Source organism: Notechis scutatus, chromosome Z (assembly GCF_049901735.1).
Source record: "Notechis scutatus isolate UNSWTSFEM ecotype Mainland chromosome Z, rNotScu1.2, whole genome shotgun sequence".
NCBI classification, from domain to species: Eukaryota; Metazoa; Chordata; class Lepidosauria; order Squamata; family Elapidae; genus Notechis; species Notechis scutatus.
This window is the reverse complement of record NC_142025.1, coordinates 120844278-120865492: the sequence shown is the minus strand read 5'-3', so window position 1 is coordinate 120865492 and position 21215 is coordinate 120844278. Positions and strand designations below refer to the sequence as shown.

Below are 21215 nucleotides of genomic sequence, written 5' to 3'. Positions count from 1 at the left end.
CCAGCCCCACTTCCTACCGCTTGCATTTGAAGAAGGAAGTGGGGCAGGAAGTGGGGGTATCCAGAGGCCTCTCCGTGACATAGGGGGTGCTGCTTAAAGCCCCCGAATAATCTACCCCCAGTTCACTCATCTGTAACTTTTCTGGGGTTCTTCCTTCACCCACAAAGCTCCTTAGGAGAAAAGACGAGGAGGGACATCCACAAAGCAACCTAGGAAATCAGGCCCCCAAGGTGGCATTTGGAGGGGGATACCCCCAAAAAAATACAAACAGGGGGATCAAAATGAAGTTAGGAAAGAAATAAGCCCCCCCCCCTCCAGCTTTTCAAAAACAGGCCTGGCTGTAGTGTTAAAAAATATAACTGGGGACAAGATGCCCCTAATACAAGTTTAAAGGAAGAGGAATTAACTGCCCCCAAAATGTGAATTAAAAACGATCTATTAAAAAAAACAAAAAACAAACACAGAACAACAACAACAACAACAACAACAAAACGACCCCTTCATTGTTACCGGCTTGGAGACCCTCTGGAGAAGAAGGCCGGGAAAAGTACCGCCGAGACGAGGCAGCTGCAGGGCCAAGGTCTGGAACGGGAGCGTACCTTTGCGGTGGCCATTTTGGCTTTTTTTTGACCACGGCCCCATAGAGAAGCAGGAAGCAACACCCCCACCCCTTCCTGCAAACCACCCAAAGGAAGGGAAGGAAAAAGGAAGCACACAAGTCGCCAAATCTCGGAAACGAGGGGGGAAAGATATTCGGATGACGGACGGAGGTGGATTCGGCACTCCCTCCCCCAAGGAAGACGAGGTGATTTTTTTTTTTTTTTTGCAAGGCTGGTCAGAGAACGCTGAGCCTCCCTGGCTCAGCATAGCAAGGCACGAAAACATGAACGGAGCAAGACCTGAGTCGGGCCTCGGTCCTAAAAAAGCAGCTTGGCCAACAAGCCCCGGAGCGGAAGGCACGAGTGATAGGTAGGAAAGTGAATTTCGGCCTGGAGGGATCGACTTGTGGCCTGGAGGAATTGGTGAATGGCCCGGAAGGATCAACTCGTGGCCTGGAGCGATCAACTCATGCCCTGTAGGGATTGGTGAATGGCCCAGAGGGATTGACTTGTGGCCCAGAAGGAACAACTCATGGCCTGGATGGATCAACTCGCGGCCCGGAGAGATCGACTTGTAGCCAGGAGGGAATGACTCATGGCCTGGAGGGATCAACCCACGGTCCAGAGGGATTGGTGAGTGGCCCGGAGGGATCGACTCGCGGCCCGGAGGGATCGACTCGCGGCCCGGAGGGATCGACTCGCGGCCTGGAGGGATCGACTCGCGGCCCGGAGGGATCGACCCGTGAGCCAGGAGGGAATGACTCATGGCCTGGAGGGATCAACCCACGGTCCAGAGGGATTGGTGAGTGGCCCGGAGGGATCGACTCGCGGCCCGGAGGGATCGACTCGCTGCCCGGAGGGATCGACTCAGCGGCCTGGAGGGATCGACTCGCAGCCCAGAGGGATCGACTTGTAGCCAGGAGGAAATGACCCATGGCCTGAGGGATCAACCCACGGTCCAGAGGGATTGGTGAGTGGCCCGGAGGATCGACTCACAACTTGGAGGGATCGACTCATGGCCCGGAGGGATCGACTTGTAGCCAGGAGGAAATGACTCATGGCCCGGAGGGATTGACTTGTAGCCAGGAGGGAATGACCCATGGCCTGGAGGGATCAACCCACGGTCCAGAGGGATTGGTGAGTGGCCCGGAGGGATTGACTCGTGACCCGGAGTGATCGACTTGCGGCCCACAGGGATCGACTCAGGCTGTGAACAGCTCGCTCAGGGCAAAGGGTCAGCTGGTGAATCTGGGATTGAGAAGGTTTGGTCCATCCTTGGGGCGAAGGACCCCCTAAATGAAGAGGCTGGACCTCTCAGCTGGTTTTGGGTGGGAACAGTTGGGGTGGGGGTTGGAAGTGGTGCCCCTTCCCCTCCCCCGTCACATCACATCCACAAAGAACTCGCTGGGGTTCCCCATGGCCATGTGGAAGGACTGGCGGCTGGCCGTCAGCTCGGGGGCACCGAGCCCAGGTCGCGCACCGGAGGGGCGCCCGGAGGCTGTACAGTGGGGGAGGAAGAGGAGGCGGCGGCGGCGGAGGCACCATCATCACCATCATCGGTTTGTAAGCCAGGGGCATCCCCGGGGCCGCATAGGCACTTTGGAGGGAGGGGTGGGAACGCACGCTGACACCCCCCAGGCTGTGCTGGCTGCGCTGTGAGGAGGCCTCCCCACCCGGCATCAACGCCGCACACCCGCCACGCTGGCTGCTGCTGCGGATGGAGTATTCTGACTCACTGCCACTGCCGGATTTCGACTCCGGCCCTGGCTTCTCCTCCTTGGGACGCCCGGTCCCCCGGCCGCCCCCGCTGCCACCACCTCCGCCTCCGTCGCTGCGGTTCGAGCCACTGCTGCGGCTGCCTGCAAGGCAAGAAAGCCAAAATGGTGTCGGTTTTTGAATTATGAATTAAAATTTATACCAGAGAATAATCTACAGAATTGGGCGCTAATTAGGCACTGGATAAAATGCTGGACTTACCTGGAATGGATAAAATTGAATTTAAAACAACCGAAAAGAGAATTAAAAAAAAAAAAAAGAACTTTGAAAAGTGGAAGCGATATAGAGCACTATCTAACGGTTAAAGATATTGCCTCTTTTATGTTTTCATGGAAAATTACTGGTCATATAAATAAATACGTGAAAGAGAAAAGAAATGAAATAAAAGATTACTAGCGTAACAAGTCTTAAAAAAAAAATTGGGGTTTGCAGCAAAGTATAAATGAATGTAATATTCGGGGACTGTTTGGTGTTGACTGCAACAAGAAAACCGGAGAAAGAGAAATGGGGATAAACAGAGACTTTTTTTGGCAAGGACCATAAGAGAAAAACTGGACTTTTAATAAAATAAAGAAAAACTCCCAACAGATTAAAGAAACGGAAGAAATAAGCAAAGAATTGAATTCGGAACTGCAAACTGTGAGAGGAATATTAAAAGGAATGAAACTATTGGATGTATTTGTTGGCAAAGTTAATGGCGTTGCGGTTCATGGAGGAACAATGGAAACAGCCCAGAGAGGAAGAGTTAAACGAGAAAGAAAGCAGCCCAGAGGAATCTGGAGAACAAGGGCATAAAACATAAAAGGATGTAAAAAAAAGACATAAAATAAATAAAAAGACATAAAATAAATAAAAAGACATAAAAATAAATAAAATAAAAATATAATAAAAACAAATAAAAAATAATCATAATAAAAATAAATAAAATAAAAGACATAAAAGGACTTAAAACAGAGATATTGACGACAGAGGCAACAAAGAAAAGAGAAAATGCTCCCACGATTAAGCAGGAGAAGGAATTCCACAAGAAGAAACACCCCAAAAGAGAGTAAAATTTATACCAGGAATCCTCAATTTTAACCCAACATTTACTGATCATTAAAAAGACTGCTGTTAAAGTGACTTTTGCCCTGTTTTATGACCTTTCTCCTCATGGTCGTTAAGCGGGTAAAAGTCAGCATCACGGCTGTTCAGTGAATCTGGCTTCCCCATGGAGTGGGGTCTCCAAAAGGGGATTGCGTCTCTCTCTCTCACACACACCCCCAGGAACACTGCAACTGTCGTAAGTACGAGTCAGTTGCCGAGCGTCCGAATTTTGAAAATCTCTCCTCCCCGCAAACAATGAAAGGGTTTAATGACTGCAGATCCACTTAAAAGATCTTGCTTAGCGACCTCTGTAGAAAAAGAGTCATAAAATTAGGCCGGTCGCGGAATGACTTCCTTTACAACCATCCCGACTTTTGGGCGGACTCGCTTATAGTCATAGAGTGAGGACTTAGCTATACCCCCCATCTTCCGCTAGGCTCACCTTTTTAAACATTTTTAAGATTTAACATTTTAAATACAAATGTCACATTTGAAAAAGGGGATTAAAAATTAGGACCGAGGAAGGAAGGCCTTCCCAGAAGCCCTCCCAATTGCAAGCAGATAACAGATAATTCGAGTTGGAAGGACCTTATAGGTCATCTAGTCCAACCCCGCCCGAGCGGGAGACCCTACGGCATTTCTGACAAAATGGCAGTCCAGTCTCTTCTTGAAGGTCTCAAGTGATGAGGGTCCCACAAGCAGGCAAGGACCTGGTCCTGAGCTGAACACCCCCTCCCCAACTTCCCAGCCTCCCTTGCCCCCCGTAATCCCAGAGCCCATTTTCCCCAGCCGGCCGAGTTCCCACTCCCAGAGTTGCCCCACCTACCTTCGCTCTGCTGGCTGCCGGCGCTTCCCACCCCATAGCTGTACGAGGAGAGCTCGTGGTAGGGCGGAGGCTGGGGGCTGTACGGGTGGGGGGCCGGGTACTGGTAGGGAAAGGTTGGCATCAGTGGCCAAGGGGTGGCCCCTGGAAGAGGCAGAGGCGCGAGCGTGTCCTGGTCCGAGGCCCCGCTGGATCCGTCATTGTCGTTCAGCGAGAGGTTGGCCATATCTAGAGAACGAGGAGGGTATCCCAGGTCAGCTGTCAATCACAGGGCTTTCCCTCACTCAGGACGTGACCCCCCCCTCCCTCCACGATTTCAGCCGGTCCTCCCCGACCGCAAAGCCCTTGCAGGAAGTCCTCAACCTTACAACCGCGACAGAGCCCCATGTTGCTAAGTGAGGCATTTCTTAACTGAGGCTTCACAACCTTGCTTACAGCGGTTGTTCAGCTAGTAACAACGGTTGTTAAGTATGACACGCAGTCCCAAGTCTCTTTTTTTCAGTGCCGTTAGCTTTGAACAGTCACTAAATGAACTGTTGTGAGTTGAAGCAGCCACGAGGCGAAACCGTAACCGTGCTTCCAAATTTCCTTCGATTTACAGCGGAATTCAAAGCAAGGTTTGGTCCCGAGGTCACGTTTTTAATCCCCGCCGTGACAGCGAAGGGTCGCTAAAACGAGGACTAGCTGAATATACTGTTCAAGTAAAACGGAGACCCGAAGAAGGAATGGCAGGAGAAATGAAGAGGTAGGAAAACTCAGGAGGGGAACAATCCAGGTCCAGGTGGGCAGGACGTACCTGGCTTCCCAAGAATTAGATGTACAGCAATTAAAATATTAACAAGAGAAAAACCCAACTGAGCATTTTTTCAAAATGCAGAATTTTCTTTTTGGGGAGTGAAACCAGCCTCCACTCAGACTGTCAAGAGGATCCCAAATAAACCAAGACCATCTTAAGTTGGGCTCGGATCCTAGGTGAAGCCAGGCACCTCAGTGGTCGCCATTTCGCAATTATTCCGAAATGCATCACTCATTCAAACACTCCCCAGTTTGGCGCCTCTTGTTTTTATCTCTTTGTCTGTTCATTCATTCATTTATCTCTGTCTTGTTTTCAAGGCCGGTCACAACCAAGGCTTTTTACAAAGTTCCTGGGTGTGAGATAGGGGCCCCACCTGAGAGCAGAGAAAATGGGGCACGGGGAGGAAGAAGGGGTGACGGCCCAGCCCTTCCACAAATGTCTGATGACCCAGGGTGGGATACAAAACAAACACAGTCACAGAAAACAGGTGAAGCCCCTTTTATTCCTTCCCTTTGCTTCCAAGCTCCGAATATCCTTGACGGGAGACAAAAAACTCCCCCACAAACAGTAACAAGAAGGAGGGGAAAAAAGCAACAGAAACCAGGCAAGATAAGGGCTGGAGGACGTCCACAGATAACAGGACACACACTGGGAAGGACGCCAAACTCAAGAGAGGAACCATAGAGATATTTCCACGCTTTGTTTCCAGTGCTCGTCCCATACGCATGTCCGTCCTCTTATCCAGTTGTCACAGCTGCAACCCATGAAGAGGATCAAGGCCCTCTCCTCCCGAGTAGACCACATCTCTCCCTTATCCTCTCCTCCCTGCGTGCCCTAGGATGGAGAGGGGCTGGGCTCGGGTCCTCCTCTGACTGCCACAACCTCTGGAGCCACATCTCCACTCCCTGTCAGCTGTTCCTCCTCTCCCTCAGTCTCCACCAGGGGCATGACAAAATGTTTAATACGGGAAAAACTAGCAATATTTATTCGCTTCGTGATAAACGAATAAATAAATTGGGAGACAATGGATTCACTGGCAGAAAAATCAACGAGCAGCGACAGGGATTGATTTTATACGGACGTCAATGGGTCCTACAGAATGAACCCCTTTTCCTGGAATTGAGGAGAAAGTTCCTAACAGTGAGGACAACGAACCAGTGGAACAGCTTGCCACTAGAAATCATGGGTGCTCCCTCACTTGGAGGCTCCTAAATACAATTGCCATCACTCCACGCATTCATGGAAACGTGATTGGTTTCTCCCTTAATTATTTGTATAACAACCACTTTCTGTAGTGTTCACATTGTATTGTACTTTTGTTGTGGATAACAGCAGCAGAAGCAAAAATGAATTTTGTTGTATATATGCCCAATGACAATAAAGGTGGTTGTTTTTATTATTATTATTATTAATCGCACAGTCAGCCAGATATTCATACCGGTTTGGCATTTTTGTTCACCTATCAAGTCCTTCCCAAGGACCTGGTTTTACAGAGATTGCCGCAGGATGGAAGCTGTTCCAAGTAAAGCTGCCTTCCGCAATTGACTGATGGCAAATTTGTCAATGCCACCGATGGTGCTCAAGTGATGCTCTAGTGGTTTTGGGACTGCACCCAAGGCACCTATCACTATTGGTACTACCTTTGCTTGCTACTAATAATTTCTAATAATTTCTTCTAATAATTCTAATAATCTATCTAAAAATAATTCTAATAATTTCTATTAAGGAAGTTATTATTCTTATTATCTTAAGAAGAGATTGGAAAGTCACTTGCCTGAGACAGTATAGATTCTCCTGCTTGAGCAAGGGGCTGGACTAGAAGACCTCCAAGGTTCCTTTCAGTTCTATTTCTATTCTTCTACTATTCTTTCTATTCTATTCTATTCATTCTATTCTATTCCTATTCCGTCAATTCTATTCCTATTCCTATTCTATTCTAATTCCATTTCTACTTCTATTTCTACTTCCATTTTCATTCCATTCTCATTCCCGCTCCCTTCCCTTCTATTCTATTCTATTCTATTCTATTCTATTCTATTCTATTCTATTCTATTCTATTCTATTCTATTCTTCTATTCTACTCTACTCTACTCTACTCTATTCTTTTTTTCTATTTTCCATTCCATTCCATTCCTGTGGTACACAAAATAATGTCGTAAAACAGGGACCTCCAAACTTGGCAACTTTTAAGACCAGTGGACTTCAACTCCCAGAATTCCCCAGCCAGCTTCCCCCTCTCCCCCATTTTACTGAAGTCAAGATATATTACATCTCCTTCGTTCCCGCCTTCTATTAAGGAAGTTAGCTCAATGGAGAGAGAAAAATAAAGCTGTACAGTCACATTTTTTCTTTGTCCTCTCCAGACGAGACGAGACGAGACAAGACACTTACAGTTCTCGCAGCTGCTGAAGTCGCCGAAGATGTAGTAGCACTGCTCGGAGAAGGTGATCTTGTTCACAGTGTGGCGGATGAAGCCAGCCTTCAGGAGGTTACTGGCGTACTTGCGGGCTTCGCGGCGGTCCTGGAAGCCTTCCACGTGGTGGTAGAGCCAGTCCACGACGTCCGAGCCTGGTGGGAAAATGAGAAGACATTCGGGTGATGGAGGGGTTAATGAGGGAGGGAGAGGAAGAGGCAACTATAACGCCATAGCCTTGGTGACGGAATCCATATCCATCTGGATGAGAGGTTGAAGCCTAGCGAGAAACGGGACGGGATCGGTAACCGTCCCCTGGGATTTCCCATGGGGATCCCTCATCTGTCCCCCGTTGTCCAAGGAACATCCAAGCTGATCGCCTTGGGACAAGGTTCCATGCAGGAAACCCAACCAAGCCTGGTGGTGGTTCGCAACCTTAAGTCCTTTGTTTTCTTTTTGTGTTGTACAGATGACCTTCAAGAAGTGAGGGGAGCCGAATGTCAACTCGTAAAATATTTCTATGGTGTTTTTTTTAGAGTGGCCAATGGAAAGGTGGGAGAGCAGTGTGGCAGCTTGGAAATTGGTACCCCTCGTCGGCCCCCGTTGTCCACCAGAAGTCCTTCTCTCCTTCCAGGTGTACAATCCCCTTCCTCCCCTTCCTGGAGGTGGGGCGCATCACACTCAGCCTGGATATAGAGGTAGTCCTTGAATTACAGATTAACAGATAATCAGAGTTGGAAGGGACCTTATAGGTCCAACCCCCTGCCCAAGCAGGAGACCCTACACCATTTCTGACAGATGACAGCCCAATCTCTTCTTGAAAGCCTCCAGGGATGAAGCTCCCACAACTTCTGAAGGCAACTTCTGTTCCATGGGTTGATTGTTCTCCCTGTCAGAGTTTCTCCTTATTTCCAGGTTGAATCTCTCCTTATTCAGTTTCCATCCATTATTCCTTATCTGGCCTTCAGGTGCTTTGGAAAATAGCTTGACCCCTTCCTCCTCCTCTCTGGGGCAGCCCCTCAAATATTGGAAGACCGCTATCATGTCTCCCCTGGTCCTTCTCTTTACTAGACTAGCCATGCTAAACATTCATCCTATGTTTCATCCTCCAGTCCCCTCATCATCCGGGTTGCTCTTCTCTGCACTTTTTCTAGAGTCTCAACATGTTTTTTATAATGTGGTGACCAAACCCGGAGGCAGTTCTCTAGGTGTTGTCTTACTAAGGCTTTATAGAGGGGTATTTTGCAATCTCTCCACTCTAGGGAGTAGGAGGGAAAAAAGAACAACAGGGATGGTTGAATGGGGAATTCTGGGAGTTGAAGTCCACCAGGCTTAAAGTTGCCAAGGTTGGAGGCCCCTGATTTAATACCTGTGGACTTCCACTCCCAGAATCCCCCAGCCAGTGAGATTTACACCAAGCTACGGCCACAGAACCGGTAGTAAAAATATTTGAATCCCACCACTGATTCAGCCCCCATTACCATGGGCTCACACCCCACCCCACCCCCGATACCTAGAAAAGCATCCGGGATAGTGATCTTCAGCCACATGCGGTCGCGGACTTCCAAGCCGGACTCGGGGGACGCCATGGCCTTGGTGACGGAAGCCATGTCCGTGTGGATCGAGAGGTTGAAGTTGTCAAAGCCTAAGCGGGAAAACGGGACGGGATCAGTCACCGTCCCCCGGGAGTTCCCCATGGGGATCCCTCGTCTGCCCCCCCCCCATTTTCCAAGGAACGTCCAAGCCGATCACCTTGGGACAAGGTTCCATGCAGGAAACCCAACCAAGTCTTGGGGGGGGGGGGGTTCGCAACCCTAAGTCCTTTGTTTTCTTTTTTATGTTGTACAGGTCACCTTCAAGAAGCGAGGGAAGCCGAATGTCAACCCGTAAAATATTTCTATGGCCTTTTGAGAGTGGCCCATAGAAAGGGAGAAGGGAGTAGTGCGGCAGCTTGGAAATCTCCAAGTGGGGAGGGCGAGGCGCATCAGACTCACGTTCGGTCTCCGTGACGGACGTCCCCGAGGTGATGGTGCTCATGGAGCTGCTGCCCAGGTAGGGGGCAAAGGCCCCCGTCAGAGCGGCCGAGTGGGACACCCAAGCGGCCGGATCGATGGGTTGGATGGGCTCATCTGGACGGGAACAATACGTTGAGACCTCCCCTTGCCTCGTCCCGTTCCCCCTCCCTCCTTCCCTGGGGATTCCCTCCGCTCCCCCAATTTCTTTAGCAGTGGGGGCAACCCAACAGATTGCCCCCCCCCAGCACCAACCCCCCCCGCCTTTGCGGCCAAGGACGGGCACGGATGACTTACTTCTGGGCAGGGTGAAATACCCTTGTGGGGAGGGGTCCCAGCACTTGGCTACCGTCAGCACGATGGGGCTGCAAAGAAAGGAAGGAAGGAAGGAAGGAAGGAAGGAAGGACGGACGGAAGGAGAGGGAGGGATCGCTTTGGGGGAACGGCCGGCAGCCCCTCCTCCCACCTGCGGGGTGGGGCGGGCTTTGGCAGAACTTACCCCGCTTGTGGACGATCTCTCGCAGTACTCTCACGGCATCGTCATTGCTCATGTTCTCAAAGTTGATGTCGTTCACCTGGAATTGAGAAGGGAGGGGCGAAATGCTTTGAGCCACCTGGAGTTTTCGCTCACCTGCCTCTAAGACACGGAGAGGCTCTCTCTCTCTCTCTCTCTCTCTAATTCATGCCCTGGCAAGAATCCGAGAAGAGGGGGGAAGGCAGTTATATAGGTGGGGTCTCTAAGCTGGGTTGGTTTCCTTGCAGACGCCTCATGACCCAACTAGGGAACATCATCAGGGGAGGAAGAAAAAAAAGGACTGTGGGGTCCTTGGTGCTCTCTGAGCTTGGCAGCTTTCTTGCAGACATTTCGTGACCCAACTAGGGAACATTATCAGTATTAGAAGCAAGAGGGGGTCGCAGGGAGAAGGAGAAGTATGGGGGTGCTTGGTGCTCCCCAATAGCTTTCTTGCAGGTGTTTCATGACATCATGAGTGCTAGAAGGGAGTGGGGGTGGGGAGGAGGAGGAAGAGGAAGAAGAGGGAAAGGAAGAGGAAGAGAAGAGAAAATGGAGGAGGAAGAGAAGAGGAAATGGAGGAGGAAGAGAAGAAAGGGAGGAGGAAGAGGAGGAAATGGAAGAAGAGGAGAAAGACTGTGGGATCTTTAGTGCTCTCTGAGCTGGGTGGTTTTCTTGAAGACGTCTCATGACCCAACTAGGAAACATCATCAGTGCTGGAAGGGAGGAGGCTTTGCAGGGAGGAGGAGGAGGAGGAGGAGGAGGAGGAAGGCAATAGGGTCCTTGGTGCTCTCTGAGCTGGGTGGTTTTTCTTGCGGACGTTTCATTCCCAAACTAAGTAACCTCATCAGAGCGTTGGGTTTGGGCCACGAAACGCCCGCAAGGAAACCACCCGGCTCCGAGAGCAACGAAGGAGCCCAGGCTTCACCCCCCGAGCCGCAAGCCATCCTCTCCGCTGCACGCTGTGCTGGGCTAAAGGGGAAACGGGGCGCCCGCCTCACCTGGAGCAACATGTCCCCGGGTTCGATCCGGCCGTCGGCTGCCACGGCCCCCCCCTTCATGATGGAGCCGATGTAGATGCCCCCGTCTCCCCGCTCGTTGCTTTGCCCCACAATGGAGATGCCCAGGAAGTTGTATTTTTCTACCAAGACAAGACCGGGAGGAAAGGAGGGCATTAAGGGAACTGGGGAGGGTCCTGGGGGCTCTCTGACCTTTGGTTCTTTCTCCCAGGGGTTTCCTTAACCAAACCTTTCCCACTCATCATGGAGATGTCCCCTAGTTTGGATAAGGAAACATCTGCGGAAAAACCACCCGGCTCAAAGAGCACCGAGGACCTCCCTCTATTTCTACCTCCATCCATCAATCTCTCTATATCCATTTATCATCTACTATCTCTCTCTAAAATAGAAGTATCTATCCCCATCCATCTACCTCTCATCTATCTATCCATCCCTCTCTATGTATCTGTCTATATCCATCTCTCTACATCCATCCATCATCTATCACCTCTAAGATAGAAATATCTATCTCCATCCACCTATCTCTACCTCTCTCCATGCATCTACCTATCCCTTATCTCTATATCTCCATCTCTACATCCATCATCTATCTATCCACCCATCCCTCTACACATCTATGTATCTATATCCACCTCTCTACATTCATCTGTCTCTATGTATCTCCATCCATCCTCTCTCCATCCATCCATCTGTCCAACTATCTCTCTACATCTATCTATAAACATCTGTCTAATCTATCTAATCTACCTATCTAATCAATCTAATCTTTCTATCTATCTATCTCTTTCTTTTTCTTTCTATCTATCTATCTATCTATCTATCTATCTATCTATCTATCTATCTATCATCTACCTACCTACCTACCTACCTATCTATCTAATCTATCTATCATCTCAACCCCAAGCTGCAAATAAGATTCTTTTATTGATAATGGAGCTTTAAATTCCTTCAGTGTGGTAAGCCACCTAAAGTTGTCAGCAATGTGTAAGCTATATAAAATTGCTTAATAAATATAAATAAATCATAAACAATAGGTTCAGCTACAGGTCTCAGTGGGGTCATATTTGCAAGGGGTGGTGGTTGTCAGCCTGGGCAGCCCCCAGCTGGATCCAGTGCCCGATGTGAAAAAGGCAGAGGAGAGGAGAGCAGTGGAAATCTATGGGCCGGGCCTCGGGACGGGAGAGCCATCATCGCTGCTGTCAGCAAAGCCCCCACCCTAGCCCTGGGGATAAAAGGCAGGGGGCGGAGACGAGTAGGTGTGGCAGACAGCCATTCACCTCCCTGGCGGACACACTGGTCAGCCTGCGGTGAGAGAGGGAAACATTTGGCCGAGGCTGCCGACGCTCCTCATTAACGGAATCTTTTGAGTTCACGTCAGAGGGTTCGTCGTGTTTTGGGAGCCGGGTCAGAAAAGATTTTTTTTTTTTTACAACTTTTGCAACGTTAGGACCAGTTTCCACCCCTCTCTCTTCTTTTTGGCCCATGCAGGGAGTGTTTACCCATGTTCAGGGTGACAGTGATGATGTTCAGCGACATAGTGGAGTCGGTGACGCTGCTGAAGGACGATGTCTGGAAGACAGGAGAGGAGAGGGATAGATGCAAGACAAGACCACCTGCATCCACTCCCCACAAAAAACTATCCCGTTTCCCTGAAAATACGATCTACCCTGAAAGTCCAAGTTTGATTTTTTACGTGTTTGCCTAATATAAGCCCTACCCCCCCCAAAAGCCCTAATTAAGATTCCCACCCGCTCGAATGGATACCCAGACAGGATGTTTATGTAGAACTAAGAAATGTAGCCTGTTTCCCCGAAAATACGACCTACCCTGAAAGTAAGCCCTAGCTTGAGGTTTTTTACACATGCACCCAATATAAGCCCTACCCCCAAAATAAGCCCTGATTAAGATTCCCACCCACTCCAGAGTGGACGGGTAAAAATTAAGCTGGGCTGGGGATGCAGGGGTGGAGCTGCCCTACTACTTACCTTTGGACAGGTGTAGCCAGGCCTCGCACCCCCCGACACCTGCCTTGCCAGCCCGTTTCTTCTGCAGCCGGCAAGGCTGTCAAGGCTTTCCTGAAGGCCTCTGGAGCTGAGAACAAAGCTCTGGATCGATCCAGAGTTATCGGCTGCAGAGGCCTTCAGGAAAGCCTTGCCGGCCGCAGAAGAAGGACTTCCGGAAGGAGGCCGGTGACAACGTGTGCAAGTGAGGTTAGTCCGTGGAGGACATCCACTGAAAATAAGACCTGGTGCCTTTTTTGATGGCAAACAAAATATAAGACAGGGTCTTATTTAAGGGGGAACTTGGTACCATCCTGGACCTTTGGCTGCCCGTTGAGAAGAGACCCTCCGGATCTTAGATGCTGAGACTGGGCTCGTTGCCCCCTACCCGTTCGAGACGTGGCGGGCGCTGCTTCCTCCTCCGACGGTGGCGTTTGAGAAGGCGGGAGGCGCTGCTCTGCTCCGTGGAGCTGCTAAACCTGCCAAGTGAAAATGGGCGAGGGGCTCACAGGAGCGAAGGGCACGAGGGAGGTCCCCGTCTGGGAAAGGGCACCACCCAGCGATGTCTTTTTGCAACCGCCACCCTACGCCACTGCAAGTGGGCCTCGGCTTACGATGGCAACGGAGCCCTACATTTCTGCTGCCGAGCGAGACCACTGAAGCCAGTTTTGTCCCCGTATGAACGGCCTTTCTGGCCACGCCAGCGAGTCACACGGTCGTTGAGGGAATCTAGCTTCCCCAGGAATTTGTCACGTGAGCCCCAGGACGTGGCGACCGTCATAAATACAAGTCGGTTGCCGAACGGCACGAATTTGGATTACGTGAATAACTGCGACAGTCGTAAATCCTAAGGTACTTTTTGTAAACTGACATTAAATGAATGGTTCTAAATTAAGGACGACCTGTGAAAAGCTATAAGTAAAATACTATCAAGATCCAAATAACTCAGCCTTAACTAAAAGTTGGGGAGGGCGTAGGATGAGCAGAGTGGTGGTTGAATCTGTCATTAATCTATCAACCTGTCACGGACTGTGGGGGGGACGATGTGATAGCAGTCTTCCAATATTTTGAGGGGCTGCCCCAAAAAAGAGGAAGCAGTCAAGATATTCTCCAAAGCACCAGAAGGCAGGACAAGGAGTAACCTAGAACTATGGAGAAACTACCTAACAGTGGGGGACAATTAACCAGTGGAACTACTTGCCACCAGAAGTTGTGGGTGCTCCAACAGTGGAGGCTTTAAAGAAGAGATTTGTCTAGGATGGTGTAAGGCAGGGGTAGGCAACCCGTGGCTCTAGAGCTGCATGTGGCTCTTTCCTCCCTTTTGCTGCAGCTCCCTGTTGCCGGTCGGCTCCAGAATTGATAGGGCTTTTGGTTAGGACAGGTAGAGGAAAAAGGACGCCGCGCTAGGAGGAGATTCTATGGTTGGGGGAACTGCCATAGAGTCTGGTCAGCTCCAGAATTGAAGGGGGAGGCAGCTTCTGGTTAGGGCCTTTGTGACTCTTTGAATGTTTAAGGTTGCCGACCCTTGGTGTAGGGACTCCTGCTATGAGCAGGACGTTGGACTAGATCAGGGGTCGCCAACTGGTGGGCTGGGGACCACTGGTGGTCTGTGACAAAATTTTGGTGGTTTGCAGAGAAGTCTCCCCCACACCCAAAAAATGCAATTAATGCAGGCTGCACAGGAACACAAGGCTGCCTCGTCCACATGGCCTGCAGGAACACAAGGCTTGCATCGCGAACAACACAAGGTAGTGAGGGGAGGGGAAACTTGCCCCACGCGCCCGACGCACCTGGCCTGGACACCAGGCTGCTTCTTCCTTCTTCTGCTTTTGGCTGCACGCAAGGAAAGCAGCCAAAGTCTTTCTTTCTCTCCCCAAACTCCGCCAGAAAGGAGTCTGTGGGACCCTGCAAGGCCTCCTGCTCCAAGAGGCTGTGCTGGCGTGACAAGTCTCACCAAGACTCATTCCTGGCGGAGTTTGGGGAGAGAAAGAAAGAATTCTGCGGCTTCTGCTGCTTTCCTTGCATGAAGCCAAAAGTCTCTCTCTCTCTCTCCCTCTGAGAAACGGAGCTGGAGACGGTATCCTGCCATCCCAAATAAAGAACGATCGATCGGCAGGAAAACGGGGTGGGGGATTTTCCCAGGGTCTCTGGTCCATGGGATTTAAAATGATGAGTTTGGTGGTCCCTGAGGTCCAAAAGGTTGGCAACCCCTGGGCTAGAAGACCTCCAAGGTCCCTTCCAACTCTTGATGTTCTACGTTTTAACCATTTCCCACCACCCTCCATGTGAAATCTGAAGGCTCTCGTGGAAGGTCAGCAGGGTACAGCCCACCTCACATGGGGAGGGGGGAGATGTTCCAAAGGGCAGGAACAACAGCAGAGAACGTCCTTCTCCTCGAGCCCACCGGCCGGAATACCCCGCCCGATGGGGCACGTGGCATGGCTCCTGTGGCCTGTTGTGGTTTGCCAGCAGCCAACGCAGACGGCAGTGGAATCGGGACAGTGGGGAAAGAACAGGGATCAGTCCGGAAGTCTGGAGAGGACGCGGACGAGGGCCCTGCGTCCGATACAGAGATGGGGCCAGGACCGTGTGGGAGTGGGGGGGCTGCCTTCGGAGCCTGGCAGCAGCGAGGCAGAGGACCCAGGGGAGCCTGTTCCCAGTGCGCGTGTGCAAAGAGTTGTCAGAAGGCGAGAGCAGCGGAAACAAAAGAGGCGGCTCGGGAGTAAGGCTGGGAGGTGACTGCCCCACCCATAAGGGATAAAAGTCAGGCCAAGGTGACGAAACCTTTGCAGGAAGCAAGTACTTTGATCTGTTCAGGTTCATTTTTGAAGCTTGGTTGTTGTTGTTTTTTCCCCTAGTTCATTGGACAGTTCTATGATTGGCAGCGCTTCACAGGAAAGAAAGGTGGGTGCTTATCTCGAGAGACTATCTGAGATTCATTCCCGGCTGGGAATGAAAACAATTCCCAGCGTTGCAATAAACTAGGACTTGTTTTTAAAAGAAGCGTGTGCATAATTACGGACTAGGAAGCTTGGGTCAGAACAGTGCTGACATCGGGTCCAATCCCAGTGGGAAGACAACAGAGACAAGGTGGGGATGAAGCTTCCTGGACTCCCATGCCTCTCTCCACTCCAGAGCCCAGAAGTTTTGGCAGGAAATCAGGAACTTGCAAACGTTTCCAGCCGTGCCTGCCTGCTTTCCGGTGCTCACCGGCTCATGGCATCGTCGTCATCCGAGTCGCAGAGGCTGGTGGTCTCCAGCTCGCTGGTAAGCAGCGTGGAGGAGCTCTCGTAGCCAGCCAGGTGGCGCTCCAGCCGGGATTGCCCATTGATCCGGTGCCCACCTGAGTCGGAAGGGGAGGAGGGTGTCAGAGCGATCCATCCCGCCGGGACTGGGCCTCCCCCCGCCTGCCCTCCCCGCTAAGGAAAGGGCCGGAAGCTTTCGGAGACGGGTCGCTTTACCTCCGTGCTCCATGCTCTCCCGGCGCCGTGGCCGCTCTCTCCGCAGGGACACGGCGGACTCCGTCTCGGTTTCATGGTCCAAGTTTTCGCAGCTGCCCGAGAGGTTTGGGCTGTGGAGGAAACCCGTTGGGTATAGGGGTGAGGGGCTGGTGTGGAAACTGGGAGATGGTCAGTTCTAGTCCCACCTTAGGCATGAAAGCCAGCTGGGGGACTTTGGGCCAATCACCAGGAGACTGGGAGTTCTAGTCCCGCCTTGGGCATGAAAGCTTATTGGGTGACTTTGGGCCAATCACCAGGAGACTGGGAGTTCTCGTCCCGCCTTGGGCATGAAAGCTTATTGGGTGACTTTGGGCCAATCATCAGGAGACTGGGAGTTCTAGTCCCACCTTAGGCATGAAACTCAGCTGGGGACTTTGGGCCAATCACCAGAAGTTCTAGCTCCCCCCAAAAACAGCTGGGTTTTTATGGGGGGAAAATAAAAGGAGCAGCATTAAATACACTGCTCAAAAAAAAATAAAGGGAACACTTAAACAACACAATGTAACTCCGAGTCAATCACACTTCTGTGAAATCAAACTGTCCACTTAGGTAGCAACACTGATTGACAATCAATTTCACCTGCTGTTGTGCAAATGGAATAGACAACAGGTGGAAAGCAGAGGCAGGTAGCAAGACATCCCCAATAAAGGAGTGGTTCTGCAGGTGGTGACCACAGACCACTTCTCAGTTCCTATGCTTTCTGGCTGATGGTTTGGTCACTTTTGAATGCTGGCGGTGCTTTCACTCTAGTGGTAGCATGAGACGGAGTCTACAACCCACACAAGTGGCTCAGGTAGTGCAGCTCATCCAGGATGGCACATCAATGCAAGCTGTGGCAAGAAGGTTTGCTGTGTCTGTCAGCGTAGTGTCCAGAGCATGGAGGCGCTACCAGGAGACAGGCCAGTACATCAGGAGACGTGGAGGAGGCCGTAGGAGGGCAACAACCCAGCATCAGGACCGCTACCTCCGCCTTTTGTGCAAGGAGGGAGAGGAGGAGCACTGCCAGAGCCCTGCAAAATGACCTCCAACAGGCCACAAATATGCATGTAGCTGCTCAATCGGTCAGAAACAGACTCCATGAGGGTGGTATGAGGGCCCGACGTCCACAGGTGGGGGTTGTGCTTACAGCCCAACACCGTGCAGGGCGTTTGGCATTTGCCAGAGAACACCAAGATTGGCAACTTTGCCACTGGCGCCCTGTGCTCTTCACAGATGAAAGCAGGTTCACACTGAGCACATGTGACAGACGTGACAGGGTCTGGAGACGCCGTGGAGAACGTTCTGCTGCCTGCGACATCCTCCAGCATGACCGGTTTGGCAGTGGGTCAGTAATGGTGTGGGGTGGCATTTCTTTAGGGGGCCGCACAGCCCTCCATGTGCTCGCCAGAGGTAGCCTGACTGCCATTAGGTACCGAGATAAGATCCTCAGACCCCTTGTGAGACCATATGCTGGTGCAGTTGGCCCTGGGTTCCTCCTAATGCAAGACAATGCTAGACCTCATGTGGCTGGAGTGTGTCAGCAGTTCCTGAAAGACGGAGGCATTGATGCTATGGACTGGCCCGCCCGTTCCCAGACCTGAATCCAATTGAGCACATCTGGGACATCATGTCTCGCTCCTTCCACCAACGCCACGTTGCACCACAGACTGTCCAGGAGTTGGGGGATGCTTTAGTCCAGGTGTGGGAGGAGATCCCTCAGGAGACCATCCGCCACCTCATCAGGAGCATGCCCAGGCGTTGTAGGGAGGTCATACAGGCACGTGGAGGCCACACACACTACTGAGCCTCATTTTGACTTGCTTTAAGGACATTACATCAAAGTTGGATCAGCCTGTAGTGTTTTTTTCCACTTTAATTTTGAGTGTAACTCCACATCCAGACCTCCATGGGTTGCTACATTTGATTTCCATTGACAATTTTTGTGTGATTTTGTTGTCAGCACATTCAATCATGTAATGAACAAAGTATTTAATAAGAATATTTCATTCATTCAGATCTAGGATGTCTTATTTTTGCGTTCCCTTTATTTTTTTTTGAGCAGTGTATGATTGCCATACCTTGAGTTCCTTATAAAGCAATACATGGTGGATAAAAATCTAACAATAATAAGTAAAAGCAACAAAAACTGAAGCGTCTACTGAAGAAAGTTAGCTCAAATTTTCCTTCTGTTAGGCGCCCCCCTCCGTTCTAGGCTGGATTAGTCCCCTTTTTAACCCCACCATGGAGAAACACGCAAACACAGACACACAAACACAGCAGCCATTCCTACTCACTGGAAGGAAGGAGGGCGGGAGTCGCCGATGCCGCTGGTCCTTTCTACGGGCAAGGGAGGAAGAGGAGGTGGTGGGGGAGCAGGCTCCGGATGGACCTCGCCGGGAACAGGAGGAGGGGCGGTGGTGGCTCAGGTGGGGGGACCTCCGAAGACACCAGCTGGGTGGGGGGAAAAGGGGAAGGGGGGAGAGAGAGAGGTGGGGGTGAAGGTTTCCCTCTGGCCCTTCCCCCTCCCTTCCCTCCTGCTGGATCAGGGTGTCCCCCTGGGAAGCCACTTAAGTCAGCTCAGAATAGATAAGACCCCCCCCTCCCCGTTCTCGAGGGCCCAGAAGGCTCCGCCGCGGAATACCCCCGAGACCCTCATCCCCGGCGGGGAGGGCAAGGGTCTGGCGTACCCAGGAGACGACTCTTCCGTTGAAGCAGGGCAGGAGGGCGCTGTCCTCGGTGATCTCCTCCTTCACCACCCTGCCAAGAAAGAAGGGATTTGGGTGGGAAAGGATGCTGCTGGGATTCCTCGAGGTCCAGGAGACGGGCTTCGTGGGGGCCTCTCACCAGCCTAATGTTCTGGGGAGGGGTTTTTCCACAGCCCCCAAAGCTTCCCATGACCCCCTGTTTCTAGAGAGGCATAAAAGAGGATCTCATTCCCCCACCCCCACCCCCGACCCATGAGGGTTCCTTCGAGGTCCGGAAGACGGGCCCTGGGGGTGGTGGAGGCTTTAACCTCTCTGTGCTGTCCTTGGGGAGGGGTCTGTGGGCTCCCAACCTCCGAGGAGCCCAGGGAGACAGAAAAAAGGAGGGCCTCATGCCCCCTCCCCACTTCGTAAAGCAGGGCCTCACCCTGCCCCGAGGGTCCCCTCGAGGGTCCAGGAGACAGGCCCAAAGGGGGCGGCTCTTAACCCTGCTGTGGTCTCCTTGGGGAGGGGTACATGCCTTTCCTCCCTCCCCCGTAACCTCTCAGCAGCCCATGGCCCCCCAGAACCCCCTTCTCCAGAGAAAGGGGGCTCTGAGTTCTCATGTCCCCCCACTTCTCTCCTCGAGGGGGTGGAAAGATTCACGACCCCCCATACTCAGAGACGCGCCCTCCCCGACAGGGGGATGAAAGCAGGGCCTCCTCCTTCCCATGAGGGGGGATCCCTCGAGGTCTGGTAGACGGGGGGGGGGAGGGGTTCTCGAGTCTCTTGCCCTCCCCCCACCACGCTTTTAGGGGGAGGATGTACAACCCCCACAGCTCCTTAGGGGCGGCACGACCCCCTCGAGAGAAAGAGGCAGAAACGAGGTCTCCTTCTCACGAGGGCCCCCCTCGAGGTCCAAAAGACGGGCCAGAGGGGGCAGGGAGGGAGCGGGGCCTACCCGAAGTCCTGGTCCATGCTCTTGAAGAAGTACTTGGCGCCGGGACGGGCCAGGGCCGCCTTGACGTGGCCGAGGGTGAGGCGCTCGGCCGGCACGGCGATCTTGACCAGGTAGGGCGTCTCCTCCTCGTCCAGGTGGTAGATCACCTTCGTCTCGCCCACTGCGGGGGGCCACCCGCCGTCGCCGCTGGCGACCCCGGAGGGGGAGGCCCGCGGGGAGGAGGGGAAGCCTCTCGGGTCGCGCGGCGGCGGCGGCGGAGAAACGGCGGCAGCCCGCCTCCCTCCCTCCCTCCCGTGCGTCACGACGTCATCCGGCACAGCCACGCCCTCCCCACTCCCCCGAGCAGCGCACGAGAACGCTTTCGCTCCCTCCCGGCGCGCATGCGTCACCGCGCGCGACTCCGCCCAACGGAGCGGCGGGCCGCCGCCCTCTCTTCGGAGCGCATGCGTCGTGCTTCGCCGCCGAGGGGAGCGCTTTGTAGTGCGTGTGCGTCACGTTCGGAACCCCGCCTCCCGGGAATCCTGCCGCCCTCGCTCTTTCCCCCCACCCTCTCTAGTGCGCATGCTTCATAGGCGTGCCGCTTTCGCCTTTCCCTCCTTGCAGCGCGCATGCGTCCCAAGCAACACTCCGCCCCGGAGAGTCGTCCTACTGCCTTCGCTCTGCGTCAATTACGCGACTCCGCCCACCCTCCCTCTCACCCTCCTGCGCATATGCGCTCAGGCAGCACTCCGCCCCGGAGTGTCGCCCTACAGCAACCTCTCAGCGCGCATGCGTCAAATACCCTACTCGCTTCCTCCTTAAGGCACCCATTTGCCCTGCCTCCGGCGCACATGAAATACACCGCCTTTCTCTTTACTGCGCATGCGTCACGCGCGCCACTCCATTGCCCCTTTCCAGAATCCCCTCTCCGCCCTCTACGTCATCACGCAAGACCACGCCCCGATGGTCGTCCAACCGCCCTCTCGCTCGTGCAGGGTCACATGGCCAAGCTAGCGGTGGGCGGGGGGAGGCACCACCGGAAGTGAGCACCTGCATCGTCAAGCGGGCGTCACGCCGCAC

General features: G+C 52.5%; 1 protein-coding gene across 1 annotated transcript; it reads right to left on the bottom strand.

Annotated features, from left to right (window-relative positions):
* Nucleotides 1–436: 436 nt before the first annotated feature.
* DVL2 (dishevelled segment polarity protein 2) lies at nucleotides 437–21079 on the bottom strand. Its single transcript, XM_087947404.1, is given in 19 exon segments — nucleotides 437–2052; nucleotides 2055–2109; nucleotides 2112–2458; nucleotides 4288–4512; nucleotides 7472–7648; nucleotides 9007–9138; nucleotides 9488–9622; nucleotides 9803–9870; nucleotides 10001–10080; nucleotides 11018–11157; nucleotides 12535–12604; nucleotides 13424–13514; nucleotides 16246–16378; nucleotides 16497–16606; nucleotides 18809–18921; nucleotides 18924–18965; nucleotides 19202–19271; nucleotides 20157–20489; nucleotides 21075–21079. Coding segments are annotated over 19 exon segments (2400 nt in total). The 3' UTR covers nucleotides 437–1978.
* Nucleotides 21080–21215: the final 136 nt, after the last annotated feature.